Source organism: Gordionus sp. m RMFG-2023, chromosome 1, assembly GCF_954871325.1.
Source record: "Gordionus sp. m RMFG-2023 chromosome 1, tfGorSpeb1-WG-v2, whole genome shotgun sequence".
NCBI classification, from domain to species: Eukaryota; Metazoa; Nematomorpha; class Gordioida; order Chordodea; family Parachordodidae; genus Gordionus; species Gordionus sp. m RMFG-2023.
This window is the reverse complement of record NC_088775.1, coordinates 8,819,536-8,843,183: the sequence shown is the minus strand read 5'-3', so window position 1 is coordinate 8,843,183 and position 23,648 is coordinate 8,819,536. Positions and strand designations below refer to the sequence as shown.

At 26.9% G+C, this 23,648-nt stretch overlaps 1 protein-coding gene across 1 annotated transcript; it reads left to right on the top strand.

Moving 5' to 3' along the window:
* The first annotated feature begins 9,805 nt into the window (after positions 1-9,805).
* Positions 9,806-23,287, top strand: LOC135927346 (probable imidazolonepropionase). The gene is made up of 10 exons (XM_065463313.1): positions 9,806-9,997; positions 11,542-11,648; positions 12,386-12,450; positions 13,414-13,574; positions 14,369-14,485; positions 14,589-14,814; positions 15,861-15,960; positions 21,629-21,801; positions 22,275-22,435; positions 22,712-23,287. Exons 1-10 carry the CDS (start codon positions 9,825-9,827, stop codon positions 22,908-22,910), a joined length of 1,482 nt encoding a protein of 493 aa, XP_065319385.1. The 5' UTR covers positions 9,806-9,824; the 3' UTR covers positions 22,911-23,287.
* The last annotated feature ends 361 nt before the right edge of the window (positions 23,288-23,648 follow it).

Sequence of the window (23,648 nt, the reverse complement as noted above, 5' to 3'; positions counted from 1 at the left end):
AAATCGTAAATGAAAAATGTTTTATGAATTCTCTGTTACTTATAGTATATTAAGTCAGCATGTAACCGATAACTGATGTGACAAAAATAAATTTACCAATTTCTTCCTGGTCTCTTCTTACTAATGATTGTAAGTCCAGAGGTTAGTTCAGGTAAAGGAGTGGCATAACTTAATCCTCAAATTACTACTGTGATGAATAATACACCCCCATATGGTATACCTCCATGTCATTTTGATGCAATAATGATTAATTTTAAAATTTAAATAATCCTGCTTACGCACTTAAAAATAAAAGAAATTGTAAAAATTTCTAAGCGATATATTTCATTTTCTAAGAAATTCAATCTGAGAAAACTGTGTAATTAAGGATTTTTTGCCAAAGTTTAGCAAACTCCCTTTAAGCTGCGTCTTAATATTAGATTCAGATTCATATCAAATTTTTTGAACTTATATTTTATATCTAAGTTAACAAGAATAGAAAAAAAAAATATCTATAAATATCGTAAAATCATAAGATTCAAAATATTTTGAATTGGGGAAATTCTTTAATTCACTTAGGTGTAATTTATTTTGAATCGAAATTTAAAATTCGATAAAGACAGTCTAAAATAACACTGTTTTTGATTACCGACTGGAAAAACTGATAGATGAATTTATAAATATTAAGTACTTCAGAGGCGCAACCCAGATATCAATATCGTAAATTAAGATCAAGATTTAACTAATAAACTCAATGGGCTTAGCCATTGCACTATTGGCTAAAATAATTTATATTTTTCTTTAAATTTTAACTAACCAGGCTTAATTATGAATTCAATATATTAATAAAGCCTAAGTTCATTGTGATTCTTATAACATAAGATTTCTATGAAAAGTATAGGGCAAAATGCCAAAATTTTTTTATCCCATTAATAAATTTTATAAACCAAATAGTTCATTAATCTTTATCAAAATTTATTAAGGCTAAAAAGAAAATTAAAAACTTTATCATTGAATCAATAATGTCTAATTTTTAAAAAATATTATATATGATCATAAAACTAAATATTTCAAAATAAAATAGTCATTATTTACAATTCGATATTGATCTTGTATTAATCGCTATAATAATTTCGCGAAATTCGCTATTTGGGTTGCGCGAGAATAACTTCGCTATAAAATTTTCGCGATTATTGATTCGCGGTAAAAGTTTCGCGATAAGGGGTTCGCTATAAAAAAAAAATCGCGATATTTGTTTATCTGTATTTTCTTCGCGGAATAGTATCCGTTATGGATTCGCTATAAAAGTTTCACCATAAGCATTAAAAACTACATTCACGATAAAATTTTCGAGAAAAAGTGTTTCGCAATAAAAGTTTACTTGAATTGACATAAAATCTGTAGTAATCCTCGTTCCTAGTTTAGATCCGGTGACTCAAACAACTCTTTAAAAAAAGCTAAATCGTAATATCTAAAAATTTTAAAAAAATAATAAATTAGTTAAAAATATTTATGTGGAAATTTTGGTTTCTTACACTTAAAAAAACAATTCCATAAATTCTGATAAATTTTACTGCAATTGTTGCTTAGAAAAGGCTATTGTAGACGATGATAATTCAAATAAGCCCTTTTCACAGTATATTTTTTTTAAATATTATTTTCTCATATTAAACCAAAATATTTAATAAATTAAAATATATGTTTTATAAAATATAATCTAGATATAAAATTCAAAACTGTTCAATTTACATTAACACGGGAAATTTGTTAAAACACTTGATTTCTGATCATAATTTTAAAGAAGATACTTCATCAAAATAGCAAGATTTAGAAATATATTTTATAACCAAACCAAAATTCCAGACAAATTCTATAACCTCAAAAAAATGGCTTCTAGCAAGAAACTATGTGTTATTATGTTCTGCTGGCATCAAATGATAATATAGGAATTGGTATATTATCTATAATAGATCTACCACTATGTCTTTTTTGTTCTATTGAAATAGCATTGGATGCTAAAGAAGGTTTACAATGAATTTCATAAGGGCAACATGATTATACATTAACCTGAATATCATCTCTGTTTCTATGTAACTTTACAACCCAGAATAAATTTTTAACAAATTTATTTCTTTTTGATAAATTGTCTCTAATTTGTTATTTAATATAAGTTTAGATATAATAATTTCTTGCTATAAATTTCAAAACACTTATTTTAGAAATATCAAGTTATAATTCTGATTGCCAGGCAAGACAACACTACTGTACTGCTGTTAATGATTCTACCTATCAATGAAAGCACATGTACTACTAGAACAAATTAACTTAGGGCCAAAATTTTGCTCAATTACATTCGATATGTAGACAGATCAATACAGAAGAAGAAACTATATTACATTTACACTTTATTTAATAAATGCTAATTTTAAATGATTTACTTTACTTTAGCAACTCATTATATAACCCAAAAACAGAGTGAGACTATTCTGAATGAGATTGATAAAATAGAAGAGGAATTTAATTTAAAAAAGAAAAAAGTACAAATGGTCACAGATGCTGGGCCTAATGATAGAAAGGGTGTTAGAGTTGAATAGAACACCACTTATACCCGGTTTGAAATTATCAATTCCAATGATAACAATAACAATAATTCAACGTATATGAAAACCTTAAAATTAAAGGTCCCAACACGCTGGCATAGTGTATAAATTGTGTTAGAAAGCATATCTGGATTAAATAAGAATTTAATTAATAAGGTTTTGAAAAGAATTGGGAAACACTTTTTCAAATTATCAAACTATGAATCGAATCTGGTAGAAAAACTATTAGCATTTCTTTCAAAATTTAAAGAAACTATCGAATTTCTTTCAACACAAAAAGGGCCTACGTTAAACTTGGCGTTACTTTTTAAGTGAAATTGGAACACATTTAATAGTAAATGAAGTGATAGTTCTGAAATCATATCACTTAAGAAAAGTATGCTAAAAAAACTTGCATAACGATTTCCGGTTTGTGATCTTCAAGTAATAATATATAAATATATTAATTTATTTAATTTAAATTTTATTTAAAAAATTGTTTAGATATTGGCTTCTCTTTGGATCCAAGGTTTTAAAAATTGACAATTGTATCAAAGTATATAATAGAGCAAAATTGCTCAGCTTCGGAATTTATAATAAAACATCTTAAACTTATAGAGAATGATGATATTCAGGTAAATATAGCTATTGAGGATTAAGAGTTATTATTATATTCAAGTTATTTGACAAAATTGGCAAATAAACATTTAAGAAATACAAATTATGATTCCACGTTAGGTGACTTAGAATAAGAATGCCACATTCTTCTTGGAAAACGACATTCGCAAGATATGGATGTACTAAATTTTTGAAGAGAAAAGAAGAGTGAACTTCCCAATCTTTCTAGACTCGCCAAAATATTCATTGTATTCCGGCTACTAGCACACCCAATAAAAAAGTTTATTCTACCCCTGGATTGACGTTGAATTTAAGGAGATCATCATTATGTCCCGAAATTTTAAATTAATTAATTAATTAGAAATCTCAGTCTATTAGTATTTATAAATTATTTAAATTTTTTTAATTAAACATAATTAACGACTTTTTGAATCATTGCATTGTCAAAAAAACGAGCAATAAAATGAAAAAAGATTTAATTAATAGTATTGATATAATGTAACTTGGATGAATGATATTCAATCAATCGAAAAATAACATCGACAACAATACCATTCAGTTATCTAATATCTAAAAAAAAATCGATTACATTAATAATATAATTTATCAGCCAAAGAATTTTAATATATAAATCGAAATATTCAAATAAAAATTTATATATATATAAATATAGTTCCATTTTGGGAACACAATTATGAAATTGTATTTTTATTTTAATAGTGTTTCAATTTCATATAGTGTTCTAATAAATAAAAATTATAAATAAATATAATGTTATTTTAAAATTAATTGATTATAAATCACAAATATTCGATATAAAAAAAGATAATCCTTTGAAGAAGGGTAATGGGAGATCGGGGATAAATGATTGACGGGGTAACAATCTTAACATGTATGAATTTTTAACTTTGAGCATAAAGTCCTAAAAGTTAGTGTGAAATGTATTTTTATGTTTAATTTCATACCTATGTTCATTTTTTGAAAAACTTCTTGATTTGGCATTATTTTGCTATAACTCACCCAAAAATTATAAAAATCACCCTCTAGTTTATTTTGCTTTTAGCAAAATGTATTAAGGGTCAGAATTTAATAATTTATTTACATGTTACCTAAAGCCATATCTATAAAATAAATTTATCGAAAATTTATAACTTAACAATTAAGAAATAACGATTTGTAGAATATATATCACCTTGAGGCGAAGTTGTTATGGGTAAAACGGTTAAAAAAATTTGTCTGATTTAAACGTAAAAAGATAAGTTTTAAATATTAACGTATACACTATATAAAGCCCCTTGTGAGCAAAATGGAACATTCATAAATTTTGTGTTATTTTGAATAAAATTTTAAGAATTTTTACAAAGGTTAAGAGTACTTGAAATGTACGATGTGCCTCAAATGACCATCAAAATGCACTATTTTTGTAATAATTTTTTACATTCCTGCATAGAACTAAAAGTGATGAATAGATTTCAAAATCAAAAAATTTTATTCAATTAAACAATATAGTTATACTCAATTTTATAACCATCTAACCCTGATGCTTAGCTACTTTACCCTGGGTATATAATAAAATGTCAAAAATAGAAATATGGTTTTCGAGTAGAATTTGTGGCTCACTTGCTATAGACGTTTATAGAAGAAGCACTTTGTAGAACTCGACCTGGATTTGAATCTAACTAGGACCAAGTCAAAGGTAGTACCGCGCTACAGCATATGATATATAGAAAAAGCACCCGCGTGATTCCATTAATATATAATAAAATAAATTCTCACAGCATTTTAATAAAATTTGGTCGTTGTTTAACAAATTTGGTTGTAGTTTAAAAAATTGCTATATAATTACCAACTATCCCCAATAAGAATGTTATACTGAATCTTATTTTGATAAGCAATAAATTTTAAAGATCACATTTTCAAAATCGAGGTTGAAATGAGAATACTAATAAGAAAGGATAATTGCGAACTGTTTGTTGTCGTAATATTATTGAAAAACAGTTATATATGAAAAGATTTTCCTGTATTTTATTAAATTCATGATAATTTTAAATATTTTTAGAGAATATTCCCGATAGTAAATATTAAGAAAACGACTTGGGGGGGGGGAGAGGGGTTTTAAGGTTTACACTCATATTTTCTTGTTCAAATAATAATCTTCCTTATTGACATTTATAGCTATTTTACTTAGTATACAACGCACCTATCATCGATCTAATTAATGATAATAAACTTCTATCAACATTTCTATAAAAACAGTTAGAGTCATTATTGAGCTACATTTTGTACTTGATAATTCCATATAACAATTATTTGATATTAAAGTAATTTTCTTTAAAATATATATTCCCTATATTTTTATAAAAGAGATTTTTTATGCTTAATTGTAAGTTATACTACCATAATTGTTTATTAGTAACTTCCAATATATGTCATTGGTAACTTCTTTTTAATTAAAATAGGGAATTTTTGTAAAAAAAAAATATTATACAAGTATGAAATATATTAATTAATAGTAGTAAATTAAAAATGTGTTCCAAATACAAAAATTGTAAATTAACAATAATAAATAATCTGCAGCACATATATATACACATTCTTTTTCTCAACGATGACAAATTAAAAGGAATTATGGGCAGATGTAACATGTTTTGGGGGCAATGTTTATATTATTTGTTCTTTATTGAGAGCTGAGTAGTCTAAACATATCCCAAGTATAGATGACCATTCAGAGGGTCGCTTTCATTGATAATATAAAGCTAAGATAATTGCTTTTATTATGGTTCTAGCCAACCTCTGATGCAGGTAGTAACTGTATTAGGTCAATTCTGAGAAACTTTTATCTCTAAAAGAATTTTATAGCGAAGTTAATTCCCGAATTTTTTTCATCAAAACATTTATAAAAAAGACAATATCGCGAACCCTTTGTCGAGATTTTACTTTTGCGAAGCCTTGACCACGAATACTTTAGAGCTAATACATGTCAGCTAAACTTTTATCGTGAACTCGGGAATATCGCAACCCTGTAAGTGAATTTTCTGCAGCGAAGTTATATTTCGAGCGCATTACCTCGAAACAATAAATATATTGCGAATGAATTTATTTAAAGGAAATAACATTTTTAATTTTAATTTTCCCATAAAAGTTCCTTAAATCATAAATGCTAAATGTTTTACGAATTTTCTGTTACTTATTGTTTATTAAGTAAGCATGCAACCGATAACTGATTTGAAAAAATAAATTTCTAATTTCTTCCTGGTCTCTTCTCACTGTTCAGGTAAAGGAGTTGGCATAACATATTCCTCAAATTACTATTGTAAGATATAAAACATATAACGCTATGTCATTTTGATTAAATAATGATTATTTAAAACTTAAAGAATCATGCTTACGCACTTAAAATAAAAGAAATAGTAAAAATTTCTGAGTGATATATTTTCTAATAATTTTTACTTAGCAAAATCAACTTATGGGAATTCAGTAAAACTTACTTTAAGTAATTTTAATTCTGAGTAATTAAGGAGAAAAAAGAATATATGCTGTACCACTAACCTACATGTTTTGTAATTAGCATTACATTAGTTTGAGCTTCAGAATTATACCTGCCAATTGACAAACTCCATGCTTAAGCTGCGTCTTAATATTAGATTCAGATTCCTATCAAATTTTTGTTAACAGAAAAGATAAAAAGAATATCAATAAAGATTGTAAAATCATAAGATTTATTTTGAATGGTGTAATTTATTGTAAACCACCATTGAAAATTCGATAAAGACAGTCTAAAATAACAATGTTTTTTTAGTGACTGGAAAAACTGATTGATGTATTTATATATATTATTTACATCAGAAAATAAATATTGACGCAACCCAGATATCAATTTCGCAAAGTAGGATCAAGATTTAACTAATGAACTCAATAATTAATATATTAATCATTGAGTGCGATTTTTATATCATAAGATTTGGAGGAAAAGCTTAGGGAAGGATAGCAAATTTTTTTAATCTTAATCATAAATTTCATACACCAAATAGTTCATTTCATTAATCATCATAATAATTTATTCAGGCAAAAAGAAAATTTAAAACTCTATCATTGAATCAATTTTGTCTATTTTTTCAAAAACTATTATATATGGTCATAAAAATAAATGCTTCAAAATAAAATAGCCACTATTAGCAATTATCGCGATATTGATCCCGTGATATTAATCCCGTGATATTAATCGCTATAATAACTTGGCGAATTAATTTTTGCTATAATGTCCTCCCGATTTGGGTTGCGCGATAATAACTTCCCTATAAAATTTTCGCAATTATTGATTTGCAGTAAAAATTTCGCTGTAATATATTCGCGATATTTGTTTCGCGATATTGTCTTCGCGCAATAGTATTCGCGCAATAGTATTCACGCAATAGTATTCGCTAATTGGATTCGCGATAAACGTTTCGCTATAAGATCCATTCGCGATTAACGATATTCATGATAAAAGTTTCTCTGAATTGACATGGAACCTGTAGTATCCCTCTTGGGATCTCATTCTTAGCTCAGATCCGGTGCCCTAACCATCTTGTAGTATCCCTCTTGGGATCTCATTCTTAGCTCAGATCCGGTGCCCAAACCATCTTTAAAAAAAGTTAAACGTAATTTCTAACAATTTAAAATAAAAAAAAACTAGTTAAATAAATTTTGTCTATGAATTTGATTATATTTTTGCCATATTTGAAAATTCTTTGTGTTTTAACAAAAAAAATAATATCAATGGTAAGGTGTATGATATATTCAAAGTTTGATTTAACCTAAGAAGTACTGAAGGGATTGTAGCAATTAATCACCCTAAATACAATTTAATCCCTTTCTGAATTTGATTCTGAAGATTAACAATTAAATCAATAGTATCGATTTTAAATCTATGGTAAGGGCAAGCCACCCTCTCCTTTGTTTGATAGCTTCTTGCTTTTCTGTCCTTACTATATTCAAAATTAATGAAATAATGAAATGCCCTCTTGGTCAATTCAGTATAGTACATAGGAAGTCACACTTCCTAACAGCTTTGAAGAACTTTTAAATATAATTTCTTTTTTTTTGAAAATCTTGTGATTGCTTTTTATGTGCTAATTATATAAAATATATTTTTCTTACACATTTAAGAGAGAATTACCTCCATTTTGCTAATGTTGGAAATTTAAAATAATAGCAGCTTCCCACCTCTGAGTTGAGACGGCTAGTGGCACCACTGCCAGCTATCTATAGGTTCAACTACAAATTGAATACAATATTTGCTCCATCTAGGTTTAGATTATCTACACCACGAATTTTTTCGCTATGGCTACTCACAACCTAAGTGTATTTAAAAAAGAATACTAATAAAATACTGTTGATATAACCGATATACTAACCTTTAAATTTTTTTTTTTTCATGTTTATATAAATTGATTTTTTTTTATAAATTGTGAAGATTGATTTTTTTTATATAAATTATTATATTAATATGTAAATTGTTATATAAGCATGATATTTTAGTTTTAAGACAGATGTAAAATTTTAAAATAAATTAAATAAAATTAAACTCGTAACTTTGATTTATTCTAAATTAAATTAAATTGAACTCGTAACATTCAAATATTCTTAGAAAACTTTAAATACTAAATTATTTGATTTGCTTATTAGCTTTGCTTTCGTTTGAATAATAAAATTTGTTATTTATGTTTGATTTGAATTATAATCAAGCGTTTTTTTTAGATATGAAATAACCCTTAAAAATAATTTGTCAGTATTCATTTGAAATATTTTTTTTTGCATATTTAATTGTAAATCAAAAATAAAATTAATGATAAAGAACATAAAATTAAGTTATTGAAGAGATTAAGATATATATTAATTTAATATATAATGCTGAGTTATTCTTAAGGTAATGATTTCTTATTGTTTCTTCTTTATAAGATACACGATTTCTTGAGAGCAAATTAGTTCCAACTGTGAAGATTTTCACAAGCAGTTGATATATAAATAAGCCTTTTTAATCACAGCACGTCGGATTGGCAGTATATCATGAAAAAATGTTAAGTGTTATTTAAAAAACAACTTAATAATTATTTCGAATATTCAAATATTCAAATTATTTGTTAAATATTCAAATTATTCATCAAATATTCAAATTATTCATCAAATATTTAAATTATTTGAATGAAATAAAACGAATTAGAATATCTATTATAGAGAATCTTGTTTATAGAGAATAAATTTTATAGAATTATTTTGAGAGAATTATTTTTCAGAGAATCATTTTACATAGTTTTACAAATAATTATTTTAAAGAGAAGAATTTTAACAGAATAATTTTATGAGGATTTTATCAAGAATAATAATTTTTTTAGAAAATAAATGTATTATTTTATAAGTAAGTTTTGATCTCAAATATGACCATTTGACTTCTAATTCACTTATAAATGATTTTATTGAAAATGAATTATGATTAAGTATTACTTTTGAAAAATTATTTGAAATAAATTTTAAGTGTTAACAATTTATCGTCTAATTCCAAATAGCAGATACCATCTCTAGTCTCTAATCTCTATTTATACCAATATTGTCATAGTTAGGCATACCAAGTAATTCATTCATAGATTTAAAAATTCTCATATGTGAAGCATGTCTAGACCAACAACTCATAAATTATTAATATATTCTGCTAAACAAATTGTACAAATATCAAAAAATGGTGAAGAAGTATTAAAGGGGATAAAACAAGACCAACCTATTATTTTAAATGAAAAATTTGGCGATAATGGGGAAACGATTGGTTTATCAATTGTGATAGATATGTTAGTGATATATTTAAATGTTTAAAAATTTATTTAAAAGTATTAAGCAATATTTTACAAATCACAATGGATTATAATTTCAATTATGAAATTATGTTAACTTATTTTTTTGATTTAGGATACAAAAATTGCAATATTGATAAAAATATATTAATCTTGTAATACATCATCAAATAATGATAATATTAAAAATTATATGTTGTTTAGATAAATATATTATCTTGTCCTAAATATAAGAGGACCAGTACTTCACAAATTTTTTAACCAATTTTATTTTATTTAATAGTAAAATTGTTAAAACAATAGTGTCTAACAATATAACACTTATTAAAATGAATACTCTTTTTTTAAATAAATATTTTTTAAAAAAAAGATGAGTATTGATATTTTGTCAATACTCATTCTGTCTTTAAGTATTGCTCAGCTAATATATGATATTTTAAACATAGACTAATACTTAAAAAATGATAATTAATCCTTATACATTTTTTTTTAAAAATTGATCTACAAATTTATAAACCAATAAGAAAGATAGTGCTACCAACTCTCCCCCATCCTCCCCCACTATTTCTTTAAACTTTTAAAATTAACTTAATTTTTTTTTCAGACAAAGTTATTTCAGAATTAACTTTATTATGGTATAAACAAAAAATACATGAAAATATAATTTCAAGTCTCATTATGGTTGATTGAACATGCTTTATAGCTTAAATTGATAAATCAAGAAATATTGGTTGTGTCAGAAATGGGCTGGCTTTCCTAAATATTCTTAAAACAGTGGGCAGTTAAATTTTAAAATATTTTTTGGGCTAACAATGAGCAGGTTAAGAAAATTTTAAGTGGGTGGGCTAATTAGCTAAAATTTGCCCAAAACATACCTCTGATAAAAACTTATCACTTGGATAATTTATCTATATTTTTTTTTAATTGAAACTTTATTCATATGGATATATGGTAAGGATGGGGGGGGGGGTCTATTCTAATTTTTGTCTGGTCTAAAATTATTTGATAATCGATTCAAAATTTAAATTTAAAAATTTTTTTAATCTTTTTACGTATTTATTCTTAAGTTTTTTAAAATAGTAAATTTTTAGCAAATATTTGAATTATTTTCAAACATTAACTAGTTAAACCGGTAACGATTCATTCATCTTTGAAGCGTCTTTGAATTCATATTGTGACACCATTTTTAGTTTTTCTCCAATAGCAATTTTTTTTTATAGTTTTCATATAATTTTGATATAAGATATTTTACTCTGGAGACTAAAATAACATTTTACCAAATAATTTGCTTAGTAGTATTATATGTTATTGGTCAAAAAGCCTATCTTGACCTTATATTCAGATTTAGTTTGGAATTTATCCTTCAAATGGATCTTAACTCGACGTCGTTTCGAGATAGAATAAAAGAAAATAAAAGAGGGAAATTACAAAAAAAAAAACTTGAAATATAATTAAAGAAAGGGATTAAAATAAAGATTGAAAGATTATTTTCAAATGAAATTCATTATTTAAATTTTTTTTAAAAAAAATTGGTGATCAAGGACAGGAAGGATCGAGGCCGTTGATTTCGATGACCAAATCAAATGCCAATTTAGGTTCGCCATTTTTGAGCAAAGTTTATGCGCCAAGGGTTTGGTCATCTTACCAGGTTACATTTTATTTTTTGATTTATATTGTATTTTGGTCCTTCGCACAATTTGAAACCATCAAAATCGCGACAAATAGAGGAAATCTAATTCATAAACCGGAACAGGTTCTTAATAAAACTGGAACTAATTTATACGTATTGATTAAACCCTTATGAGCACCATTTTAGATGGGATTATTTAGTGTTTAAAATATTTTTTTAAAAAATATTGCTAAAGGAGTTTGGAACCAGACTCCTCTCGAAACCGCTTCAAATTCTGAGGACTAACAAATACCAGATTTTGATATAACATTTAAAACCAGAAATAAAACCGTTTTTAGTCCAGGTTTCAAAGTTTGACTCTATCTCATACCATTATAATTAATTTTGAAAGATGGATTTCTATAAATCCCCTCCCTTCCCCCAGGAAAATCAAAACACCGATTTTTTTCTTAAAAAAAAATATAACCTTAATCGAGTTATTAATGTTGTTTTTAAATAAGCTAATATTTTCGGATGGGAACGAATAAAAAAAATATATATATTAAATTATTATGTCATTTCCGATGTAAATTTAAATTATTTTTTTCTATCATTTAAACTTTCCTTCTTGGTTTATATTTCCATGGCAATCCATCCTAAATGTAAGTGTAACGGACGCGATATATTCTTATTACCTTCTCGTTTAACTCATTTTAAAATGCTTCATAATTGTTGGTCAATAAGTGTCTAACTCATTTAAAAAAAATAAAATATAGGATTAATAGACGCTCATACGCATCCCATATGGGCTGGAGATCGAGTCGAGGAATTTGCTATGAAGGTTTTTTTTTCTCTCTTTCAAAGAATTTTATTTAACGCCACCAAAAAAAAAGAGCTTTATTTTTTTTTCGTAAACAATAATGTATTAAGAGGCGCAACTATCCAACTGGACAATTTTAATTGATCCGCATGGGGCCTAATTTTTCAAGCCCAGGTCGGCCCGAAATTCGTCCTACCCGATTCCCTAATTTTTTTATTTATTCTGAAAAGATCTGATCCAAATTAAAAATTATTGTTCGTTCTTGCCTCGGCTCGAATTTACTTAAAATATGGAAATTTTTAATATAGTTTTACATTTTTACGCTGAACATAATTCGAGTTTTCGATCATTCTACAAATAAATATTTTTTTAAAAAAAATATTAGCGCCTTGTTTCTTGCAAAATTTTTTAAAGAAATATATATATATATATTTGAGCCGGATATTTGCAGAGATCTAACCCTAATATATTATTCGAAAAACTATACATTACCGATACTTTAAATTTTTAAGTCCGATAACTATAATTTTTTTTTACTGATGAAATGATTAAGAAAACCAAGTTGATTCGATTTCAAATCGGCAACGATGATAAAAGCAAAGTTACTGGAAATGATTTTTTTTTCTAATGTCGAATATAATAAATGAAGTTTATTTGTATTATTTTTTTCCTGTTTGGCATGCTGCGTTATTTTACAGATATTAATGCTTTCGGTTAATTTAAAATATGGATTTTTTTTCATAATTAAGATTCTCTATTATTTCCCATAAAAAAATTCTCTTTATTCATATGGAGAATAGGTTTACTCGTTTTGCTAACAATACTATCTATCATTTTGTTAATAACGTTTTACATTCTACATAATTTTTATTTCGTTTTCTTTAAAAAAAAAATAATATAACAATGGCCATTCATTTTTTATCTCCTTTTTTTTTCTTAATCGCATTAGAAATATATTTTTCTAAAACAAACTTTTTTTTTTAGCAAAAAGGCGCTACATACAATGAAATAACTTTAAGCGGTGGCGGGATATACAAAACGGTAAGGGAGACAGACCTCGCTTCCGATGAAAAATTGTACAACCTGCTCAAAAACAGATTGTATCATATGATGAAATCCGGCACTACCCTAGTTGAATGCAAAAGGTAATCTTATATGTGTAAGGACCTTGTAAAATATATTTATATTATTTTGATAGGTAAAACTCGTTACTTTTACAACTTATACGTTTTCGTTACATTTCTTAGATGTAACTTAATCGTAGTTGTCAAATTAATTTCATTTTTCTTATACTTTTTTTTTATCATTTAAAAATAATAAGAAATGAACTATAAATTTTAAAAATACTATTCAAATAGTATACATTTAATATTAATTCAGTTTTTGACAGCGGCCTTTAGTGTCCCTGAAAATATAAAGGTGATTTACTGTACCCTCAATTTTATATGTTAGACGCCATATCTCGGCATCTTTTTCACGCAGATCTGACCACATGAACTGAATTACACCTCTATATGCGTTCTGCGTGCCACCCAGATAATAAAACTTTCATTTTTTTCCAAAATACCCTCATCATCAATATCCATTTCACCTTCCATTTACACACGTTCTACAGATAAATGTCGTGCTTGATATCTAGGCTTCCTTTCTCATCACATCTTTTTTGTACCCTTTATCAGCTCATGCATCGGATGGAATTTTTCGTAACACTTTTTCTACCCACATGCACATCTCATGGCCATTGTCAAGTGTCTGTTTTTTCCCTTATTTCCGGATGTGCCTCCAATCATCCCTCTGTCGATATAATTTTAAAAGATCATCTTGTTTTTTTACTATTTTATTTTTTCAATCCTTGCTGACACTTTAAAACGTTACGAATGCCCAAAGTAATTGTTATCTATTTATATTTTTCTTTTAACATAATTTTGCCACAATTTAGCGGATATGGGTTAGGATTGGAGCAAGAAATGAGACTTTTGACTATACTTAAACGAGCCAACGACGAATTGCCTCTCACACTTTCCATCACCTATCTAGGAGCTCACGCCGTACCAAGGTTTTGAAACTTTCAAATACCATTTCAACCCCCCCCCCCTTCTTCAGTTATCAAAGTTGGGATAAATCGTGCTATATTGTAAAATCTAAATATATTTTCACAGTAACACCAACGTTACGACTTTTGCCCAAGAAATAGCGGACTCCCATATACCATTTCTGTTAGACGCTTACCTAGAAAATAAAATATCTCTTCAAAATGTGGACGTTTTTTGCGAAACGGGCTATTTCGATGTCGAAAATTCGTTCAAAATCCTGAAAGCTGCTAGAAGGGCCGGGTTCAATATTAACGTTCATGGGGATGAATTGACGCCTATTGGATCTTATAAAGTATTTTTTTAAAAAATTTTTGTTTTGATATTTTATTAAAATTAAAATTAAAATACTACATTCAAAAATAAAATTAAATAATATCACATATTTTTATTTTACATAAAAATTCAACATAAAATTGATAAATTTATTTTAAAAATTTTCTAAGGCCCGACCCGCCCGAATTTTCTTAAAAAATATTAGACCCGAAGCCCTTTCAGGCAGGGCCTACTTTTGCAGATCTCTAATTCACATCGTTCACCGAAAACCTTTTTTAATATATAATTCCTTCTCCACTTCCCTTGTGGGTCAAACTATCCAGAATCTATTTTCCAACCAGAATCTTGACGATCCAAATTCTTATTTTATTTTATTTTTGCTAACATCTTTGGACATCCAATTTTAATATTCTCTTCATTCTCTAACCTTTATAACCAGAGTCTGAATGGTTCCTGTTTTTTAAAATTTTAAAAAGTGAGTTCTGGTTTCTGTTTCCTAAAATTGGCACGGTTCATGGGATTCCAGTGTTCCTAAAATTTTGAAATGTGAGTTCTAGTTTCTGAATCTTAGATTGGACGCTGTTAGTTCCGGTTTCCGATTTTAAAGTTAAAAAGTAAAATCAAAATGAAATTTAAACAATAAATAAACCTTCTAATAATGGATTTTGCGTATTATTTTTAATGTATTAATTACTCTCGTTTTTATATTTTTCCGTAAACTTTTAAAAGTTCCCGGGTTTATACTATGGCGGTTTCCGTTTTAAACTTTTGTTATGACTTCAGCTAAGGACTCTTTCGCTTATAATAATATTCTCATCACTCTCATTATCTAAATTAGTATAGTTAATACTATGTTTCTGATCTATGATATCTTGAAATCTTTCCGGCGTGTGATCTCGCCAAGTCATTGGTATATTTTTTTTCCGATATTGCTAACTTATTCCTAGATTTTAAAATAGTATGTTTTATTTCCTACTAGGTAATTTTTTTTTAAATCTGTGAATATAGAGTTAATAGTTAATTATTATTTTTTAATAAAACATCATTCTCTGTCACTTATACAAGTTAGTGGATATGCTAAGACGAGACGCTCACAGTTGTAACGTATATTCGGTGGACCAACGTTACTATTCCATTTCTCATTTGGAGGAGCTCAGCCAAGAAGGTATATTCAAACATAGTTTCTGATATAATCTCATTTGAAGTGTTACAACTATTTACTCCAAATGTTTTATTATTTTCTAGTCTTCAACATATTTTCAGAATATATCTTCAAGTCTATGTAATTTATAAATCAATGATGGTTTTTCTTTTGTATTTCATAACAAATATTTTATTTTGCGTTTTTAATCCATCCATTATCAGTCTTTGTTTTCATCTTGTAAAAAATATTATGACTGACGACTAGTGTTGTTAAACGGCTAAGCCGAGTCGACTTATCTGCGACTCGAGCCTAGTTTCTAGTCGATAAAACCACTTTGACTCGAGTCGACTAAATGAGCCGCATTGGTCGGCTCGTGTATTCGACTCGTTGGGTCTGCTCAATTTTTTTATATTTTTATAAAATCTGGTAAATTGCTAAATTTTGGGAAAATGATTAATGTGAACAAAATTATAATGAGAATATGTTGTTTTAGTTTTTCATATTTTTTAGGCATAAATGGGTTAAAATAAGTATTGCTAACATGTTTAAATAAAAATTTAGTGAAGATGTACCCTAGATAATTGACAATTGTCATAATCGTTGATTTAAAAGTTTTTCGAATTTTTTTGACGTAAATGGGCTAAAATAAGCATTGCTAACATGTTTAAATAAAATTTAGTGAAGATGTACAGTAGAAAAGTGACAATTGTCATAATCGTTGTTTTTAAAGTTTTTGAATTTTTTTGACGAAAATGGGCTAAAATAAGCATTGCTAACATGTTTAAATAAAATTTTAGTGAAGATGTACCCTAGATACAGGGTTTCCCATTCAAAATAAGAAAATCATAATATTTTTTTAATTTCTTGTCAATTTTTCTTAAAATTTTAGTTATTCCTTTTTAATTTATTTCTAAATTTTTGCGATTTCTTTACGTTTTTTTTCTTACTGTATCTTTCAATTCATTTCTAACCTTTTGCGATTTTCTTTACTTTTATTTTTCTTACTATATCTTCTCTCAATTTATTTTTCTTCAATTTATAAATTTAGGTCCATTTTTTTTAACAATTTACGTTTTTTTTCATCATACATACATATATAATATTCTTTTTATGATTTATACATTTTAATCTTTTGCATACATTTTTAACCTTTTCAATCTGCTCATTTTTGATCTATATTTTTTTGAGCATTTATCTATTTTTTCTTCTCATTTTTGATAATTATTTTTGCTAGTTTAGTTCTTTACAAAATCCTAGTACATATAATTTTGTTTATTAAAGACCATTTAGTTAAAACATCTATTTTATATCTGACTCTGATAAAACTAATTTATAAATTTTAAAAAAAAATAAATAAGGACGCATTTTTTTTACTATATATAACCTTTATTTATAAAAAACCTACACTTTCAATTATAATAATCTATAAATAAAATATGCTAAAAAATTATTCTATTTTTAAATTTAATATATTTATGTCCCATGAATTTAGCGAGAGGCATTGTTTAAGAGTTGAAGAGGACATTCTATTTCGTTTGTTCGTCAAGGTATCGGCAGCTTTAGAAAATACTCTTTCGCTGGCAACAGATGTTGTTTGTTGCCCTAAATAATCTCTAGCCATATTCGATAATTTTGGAAATCTCTTGGCATTTCCAGACCACCAGATAAGAACATCCACTGTTGTCTTTGCCACTAGATCCGCCAAATAATCCTCAATCTCTTCTAAAGCAGGATCAGGCACAATATAGGCATCTCTAAATTAAAATATGAATGATTATATATAAATAATTAGGATTAATTTCTATATTTACCTTCTCAACTCATTCAAAATATTTACCGACATCAAATTAGATTCGGTCTCCTCGAAATGGTATTGCTGAGAAGAAGGTGCTTGATACGTACTAAAATAAATTCTTCAATCTTTCATAGTATCCAATTGTATTAATAAAACTCGGTAGAAAAAACCTACTTTCAAATTTCGTCATATGCGATATATATATAGTGCATTATCTAGCATCTTCATCGAGGCCATTTTAATAGCCTTAATTTGATGATAAGCCTATCTAACGTTCTATAAATTTTATCTATAGATAGAATGGCCATTCCAATTGTAGGGGATTTTTCTGTACATATTTCGCATGTAATTTTATAAAATGGATATAAAAATATTTCGAGATGCTTCAAAAATTCACAATCATCAATAGTTAAATTAAAATTTTCTTCTCCAAAAATTTTCTTCCCCAAATCCTTGATAGCCTGGATGTGCTATATAAAATAAAATATTATCGAACATTAAATATTATTATAATACTTTATTAATACTAGATAACATTATGAATTTGCTATTCCATCTAGTTACCACATCCATTGGAATTCGTGTACCCATAACTTTTATAAATTCTTGCATCCATTTCGGACTTTTATGTAATTTTCTTACAAATTTTTCTACCATACCTTGCTCTTTCGAAAAGAAATCTATCCCTTCCTTCACAATAATGTTTATAACATGCGCAAGGCATCTATGACTATTAATGCCCTTTTTATATTTTGATTGAAAATTTCATTTATTAAATCTAGGGCAACTATTATATTGGAGCCATTGTCATGTGTGATGGCTAAAAAAAAAATTTCTATTTTAAAGTTTTCAATTGATTCTATAATTAGCTTACAAATATCTTCACCTTTGTGAGGGTAAGGAAACTCTAGAATATCTAGCAAAAAAATTTTTAATATCCAGAATTCGTCAATAAAATGTACGGTAATCGCACAATATGATATGGAATTTTGTGACCATATATCCGTGGTTAGAGAAACTAATCCCGTGACATTTCTTAAAATTTTAATTATGCCATCTTTGGCACTTAAGAATATATTCGATAAATACCTTTTTGCAGTTTGGCGACAAACTATCTTTATATTTTTATTTGCATATTTGAAAATCTCTTTAAAGGTTTCGCTCTCCAAAATATTAAAAGATATATTATTCTTTATAAGGCATCTTAATACTAATTTATTCATATAAAGATTTTCGGTATCAGATAGTTTTCTGGCTCCGAACAATGAATCATGAATTGCAGCGCCGATGTTGCAATCTACCGCGGCGATTTATAATTTTTTCATCGGCGTTCTGCGACGTGCGGATTTTGCCACCGCCTACTAAATTGTCGGCGACGGTGGCACGAAATTTATTTAAAAAGTTTTTTTTAATGAATTACATTTTTTTATAATTTATTTAGGCGCTCTTTTTTAACACATTGTTTATATGGTTTAATTCATTTTTTCAACTATTTCCTGTCTCACACCAATTTACATTTATGTAATTTCTATTCTGACGAGAAATAATTATCTTATATTTCTTAGACAATTAATTTTTTAATAATCATTTTATTTAAATTTTAAAACTTTAGAAAATCAGTTATTCCTTTAATGTTTATATCAAATGACATTAAATCTTTGCGGCAAAAACATTATCGCCCAGGGATGCTAACCCTGCAAAATTTTTGCCCAGGTTTGGTTAGCGGGTTTTCTCCTCGAGGTTCGGGTTCGAATCCTTGTTTTCGCCCCATTATATTTTAAATTTATTTTATAAATTAAATAGATATTTAAAAAACAAAAAATTAGAGCTTGAATGAAATCGGCGGCTGTTCCAGCGTATATAAAATTAACGGCGGGGTACAGGTCTAATTAAATCAGAATAGATTTATCTGCCATCTTTATCTTTAATATTTTAAAAATTTCATTTTTTTCTCCCCATTCAGATTTTATATTTATCTAATTACTTATATAAATATTTTTAGCAAATTTACGAAGGCATATGAAGTCTATGCATCCTGAAGCTTTATTCACCAATTTTATTGCAATTCCTGATTCATTGTTCGGAGCCAGGAAACTATCTGATACCGAAAATCTTTATATGAATAAATTAGTATTAAGATGCCTTATAAAGAATAATATATCTTTCAATATTTTGGAGAGCGAACCTTTAAAGATATTTTCAAATATCCAAATAAAAATATAAAAGATAGTTTGTCGCCAAACTGCAAAAAGGTATTTATCGAATATATTCTTAAGCGCCAAAGATGGCATAATTAAAATTTTAAGAAATGTCACGGGATTAGTTTCTCTAACCACGGATATATGGTCACAAAGTTCCATATCATATTGTGCAATTACCGTACATTTTATTGACGAATTCTGGATATTAAAAATTTTTTTGCTAGATATTCTAGAGTTTCCCTACCCTCACAAAGGTGAAGATATTTGTAAGCTAATTATAGAATCAATTGAAAACTTTAAAATAGAAATTTTTTTTTAGCCATCACACATGACAATGGCTCCAATATAATAGTTGCCCTAGATTTAATAAATGAAATTTTCAATCAAAATATAAAAAGGGCATTAATAGTCATAGATGCCTTGCGCATGTTATAAACATTATTGTGAAGGAAGGGATAGATTTCTTTTCGAAAGAGCAAGGTATGGTAGAAAAATTTGTAAGAAAATTACATAAAAGTCCGAAATGGATGCAAGAATTTATAAAAGTTATGTGGTACACGAATTCCAATGGATGTGGTAACTAGATGGAATAGCAAATTCATAATGTTATCTAGTATTAATAAAGTATTATAATAATATTTAATGTTCGATAATATTTTATTTTATATAGCACATCCAGGCTATCAAGGATTTGGGGAAGAAAATTTTTGGAGAAGAAAATTTTAATTTAACTATTGATGATTGTGAATTTTTGAAGCATCTCGAAATATTTTTATATCCATTTTATAAAATTACATGCGAAATATGTACAGAAAAATCCCCTACAATTGGAATGGCCATTCTATTTATAGATAAAATTTATAGAACGTTAGATAGGCTTATCATCGAATTAAGGCTATTAAAACCCTGTATCTAGGGTACATCTTCACTAAAATTTTATTTAAACATGTTAGCAATGCTTATTTTAGCCCATTTACGTCAAAAAAATTCGAAAAACTTTAAAAACAACGATTATGACAATTGTTACTTTTCTACTGTACATCTTGACTAAATTTTTATTTAAACATGTTAGCAATCCTCTTTTTACCCATTTACGTCAAAAAAAATTGGAAAAACTTTAAAAACAACGATTATGTCAATTGTCACTTTTCTACTGTACATCTTCACTAAAATTTTATTTAAACATGTTAGCAATGCTTATTTTAGCCCATTTACGTCAAAAAAATACGAAAAACTAAAACAAAATATTCTTATTATAATTTTGTTCACATTAATCATTTTCCCAAAATTTAGCAATTTACCAGATTTTATAAAAAAATAAAACAATTGAGCAGACCCAACGAGTCGAATACACGAGCCGACTAAGTGAGTCGGCTCCTTGATCGACTTGAGTCGGAGCCGTTTTCTACGACTCGAGTCTCAAGTCGTAAGAACTTGAATTTTTAACGACACTACTGACGACATATAATTATTAATTATTTAAATGATTATCATTTATATCTTAAATATATCTATCGATTACAACATGAATATTTTTTTTAAATAATTTTCGCATTTATATGTAATATTTACTAACCATAATGATTTGAAGATTTTCTAAAATCTTACTTTTCTGTTTGAATATAAAAATACACTAATATATTATACTGGACAGATTTAAATTATTTTATATTATTTATTTTTTTTTAAAAAGGTATAGAAGTTCTAGCTAAAGATTGCAAGTTCGTGGCCGTTCTTTTACCCTTAACTAAATTTATATTGGGAATAACGGATAAAAATAAGCCACCTGCTAGACAGTTGATTCAAAACGATGTGCCCGTTGCATTAGGCACGGATTTTAATCCTTCATCCCATTGTTATTCAATGGTTATAAAAAAATCTTATTATATATTATTGCTTCGTAAAACTTTTTCACAAATCTTTCTACCCATAAAAATATGGTTAAAATTAAAATTTGATTATAAATCATAGATATATCTTGAGGCCTTTACGCACAAAAATCTTATGAAACTTTCTGTCCGTTATATATTTTTTATAAAGGATTTAGAAGCTCTGGCCTGCTCTTTCCTTGCGCCTATGTAAAACATTCGTTTTAAAAAAAAAAAATTAATTCTGCTATATAAGGCCCTATCTTGATAAAGGCTTGTAAAAACTTGCGATATATTATTTCCTATGATGGATTCTAATCATAGCTTCTCCATTAATCCGCTTTATGGAGGAATATTTAAACATAAGTGGCCTAACATGGGGTGGTCCAAAATAATTATTTATTTAATAATAAATATATCTCTTAAGATATAGTTTCTTTATAATCTAATAATAAAAAATTTATATATAAGCCTATAGCTATGTACACGGCGGTCGTAACGATGGGTATGACGCTAGAAGAATCATTAGTCGCTTCCACCTTAAACGCGGCAGCTTCCTTGAATATGTCGCAAGATTATGGTTCCCTAGAAAGGGATAAAATGGGAGATTTACTCGTACTAGATTGTTCGGAGTGAGTGTCTTTTAAATAAAAACTTGTTTCTATGATTATTTTAAAATGTAATGAATTTTTTTATAGCTAGTCATCAAAAGAGAACGAATGAAAGGAAAAAAGTAGGAAAGAAAGAGATAGAGTAATCGGATATGGTGGTCTGAGCTTTAGCCGTTTTAATCCCACTTAATCCTATCCAAACATTATCTTATAAATCACGAATTAATCTACATTACCTTTTAACTATTAAACCCTCCTCTATTAGCCATTTATATTCATTTACATTATTTGGAAAAGTTGGAAACATCTGATATATCAATTGGGTAATCACGATCAGCTGATTAATTACGTCATAAAACGGGGTTCGATAATTTATGGAAGGGCTCCTTTTCGATATTCAAAAGGAGAACCGCAAACCGGTGAAATGATATTTGCTCAAAAGAGAGAAAAATCGCTTCCAATCTTAACAAAGGAAGAAAATTGGTTGTTGTTGTGATTTGTTTTTATCCTTTTTTTATCCCATTCTTTTAATAGAAAATTATGTCAATATTTAGCACACTTAAGATCTTTGATATCTTATATAATATAAACTGCTTCAAAATTTTTGAGGAATTATTTCTAAATTATATATATATTAATTTTATTATAACATTCATCCCATTTATTAAAACGAATTTTAGTCTTCACCTATCAAGAAAATATTTTTTTCTAATTGACGCTCTAATCAACTGAAGTGATATTTAGTATTAATATTTAATATATCAAAATTATATTTATAAAAATTTATTTTAGAATTATATTTTAAGATTTATGCAATCTTCATAACAAATTATTACTTATATTTAAAAAAAATTATGCTATTTATTATAAAAACCTGTGATACTTTTTTTTAGTATTATTTATCATATTTTAAATTTATGAATTTTTATTTTTTTTTCAAATAAACTTATTTTATATTGTTTTATTTAATAGAATTATCTCACATATAATTATCTGAAAATAGTGAAATTTTATTATTTTTTGATCACATTATACAAGAATTATTAAATGAATCATTATTATATCTATTATATTGCATTGACCAGTTAAATAAAGAATAACCAAAAATGTAAATACATCGATCATAAATTTATTATGTAGCAGCTACTTAGGTCTCGTTTATAGTAAGCGTGTTTCGCTCAAGGGAATTGCATCGCCTCATGTGATTTTCAAATTTCATCATAGCGATGTAACT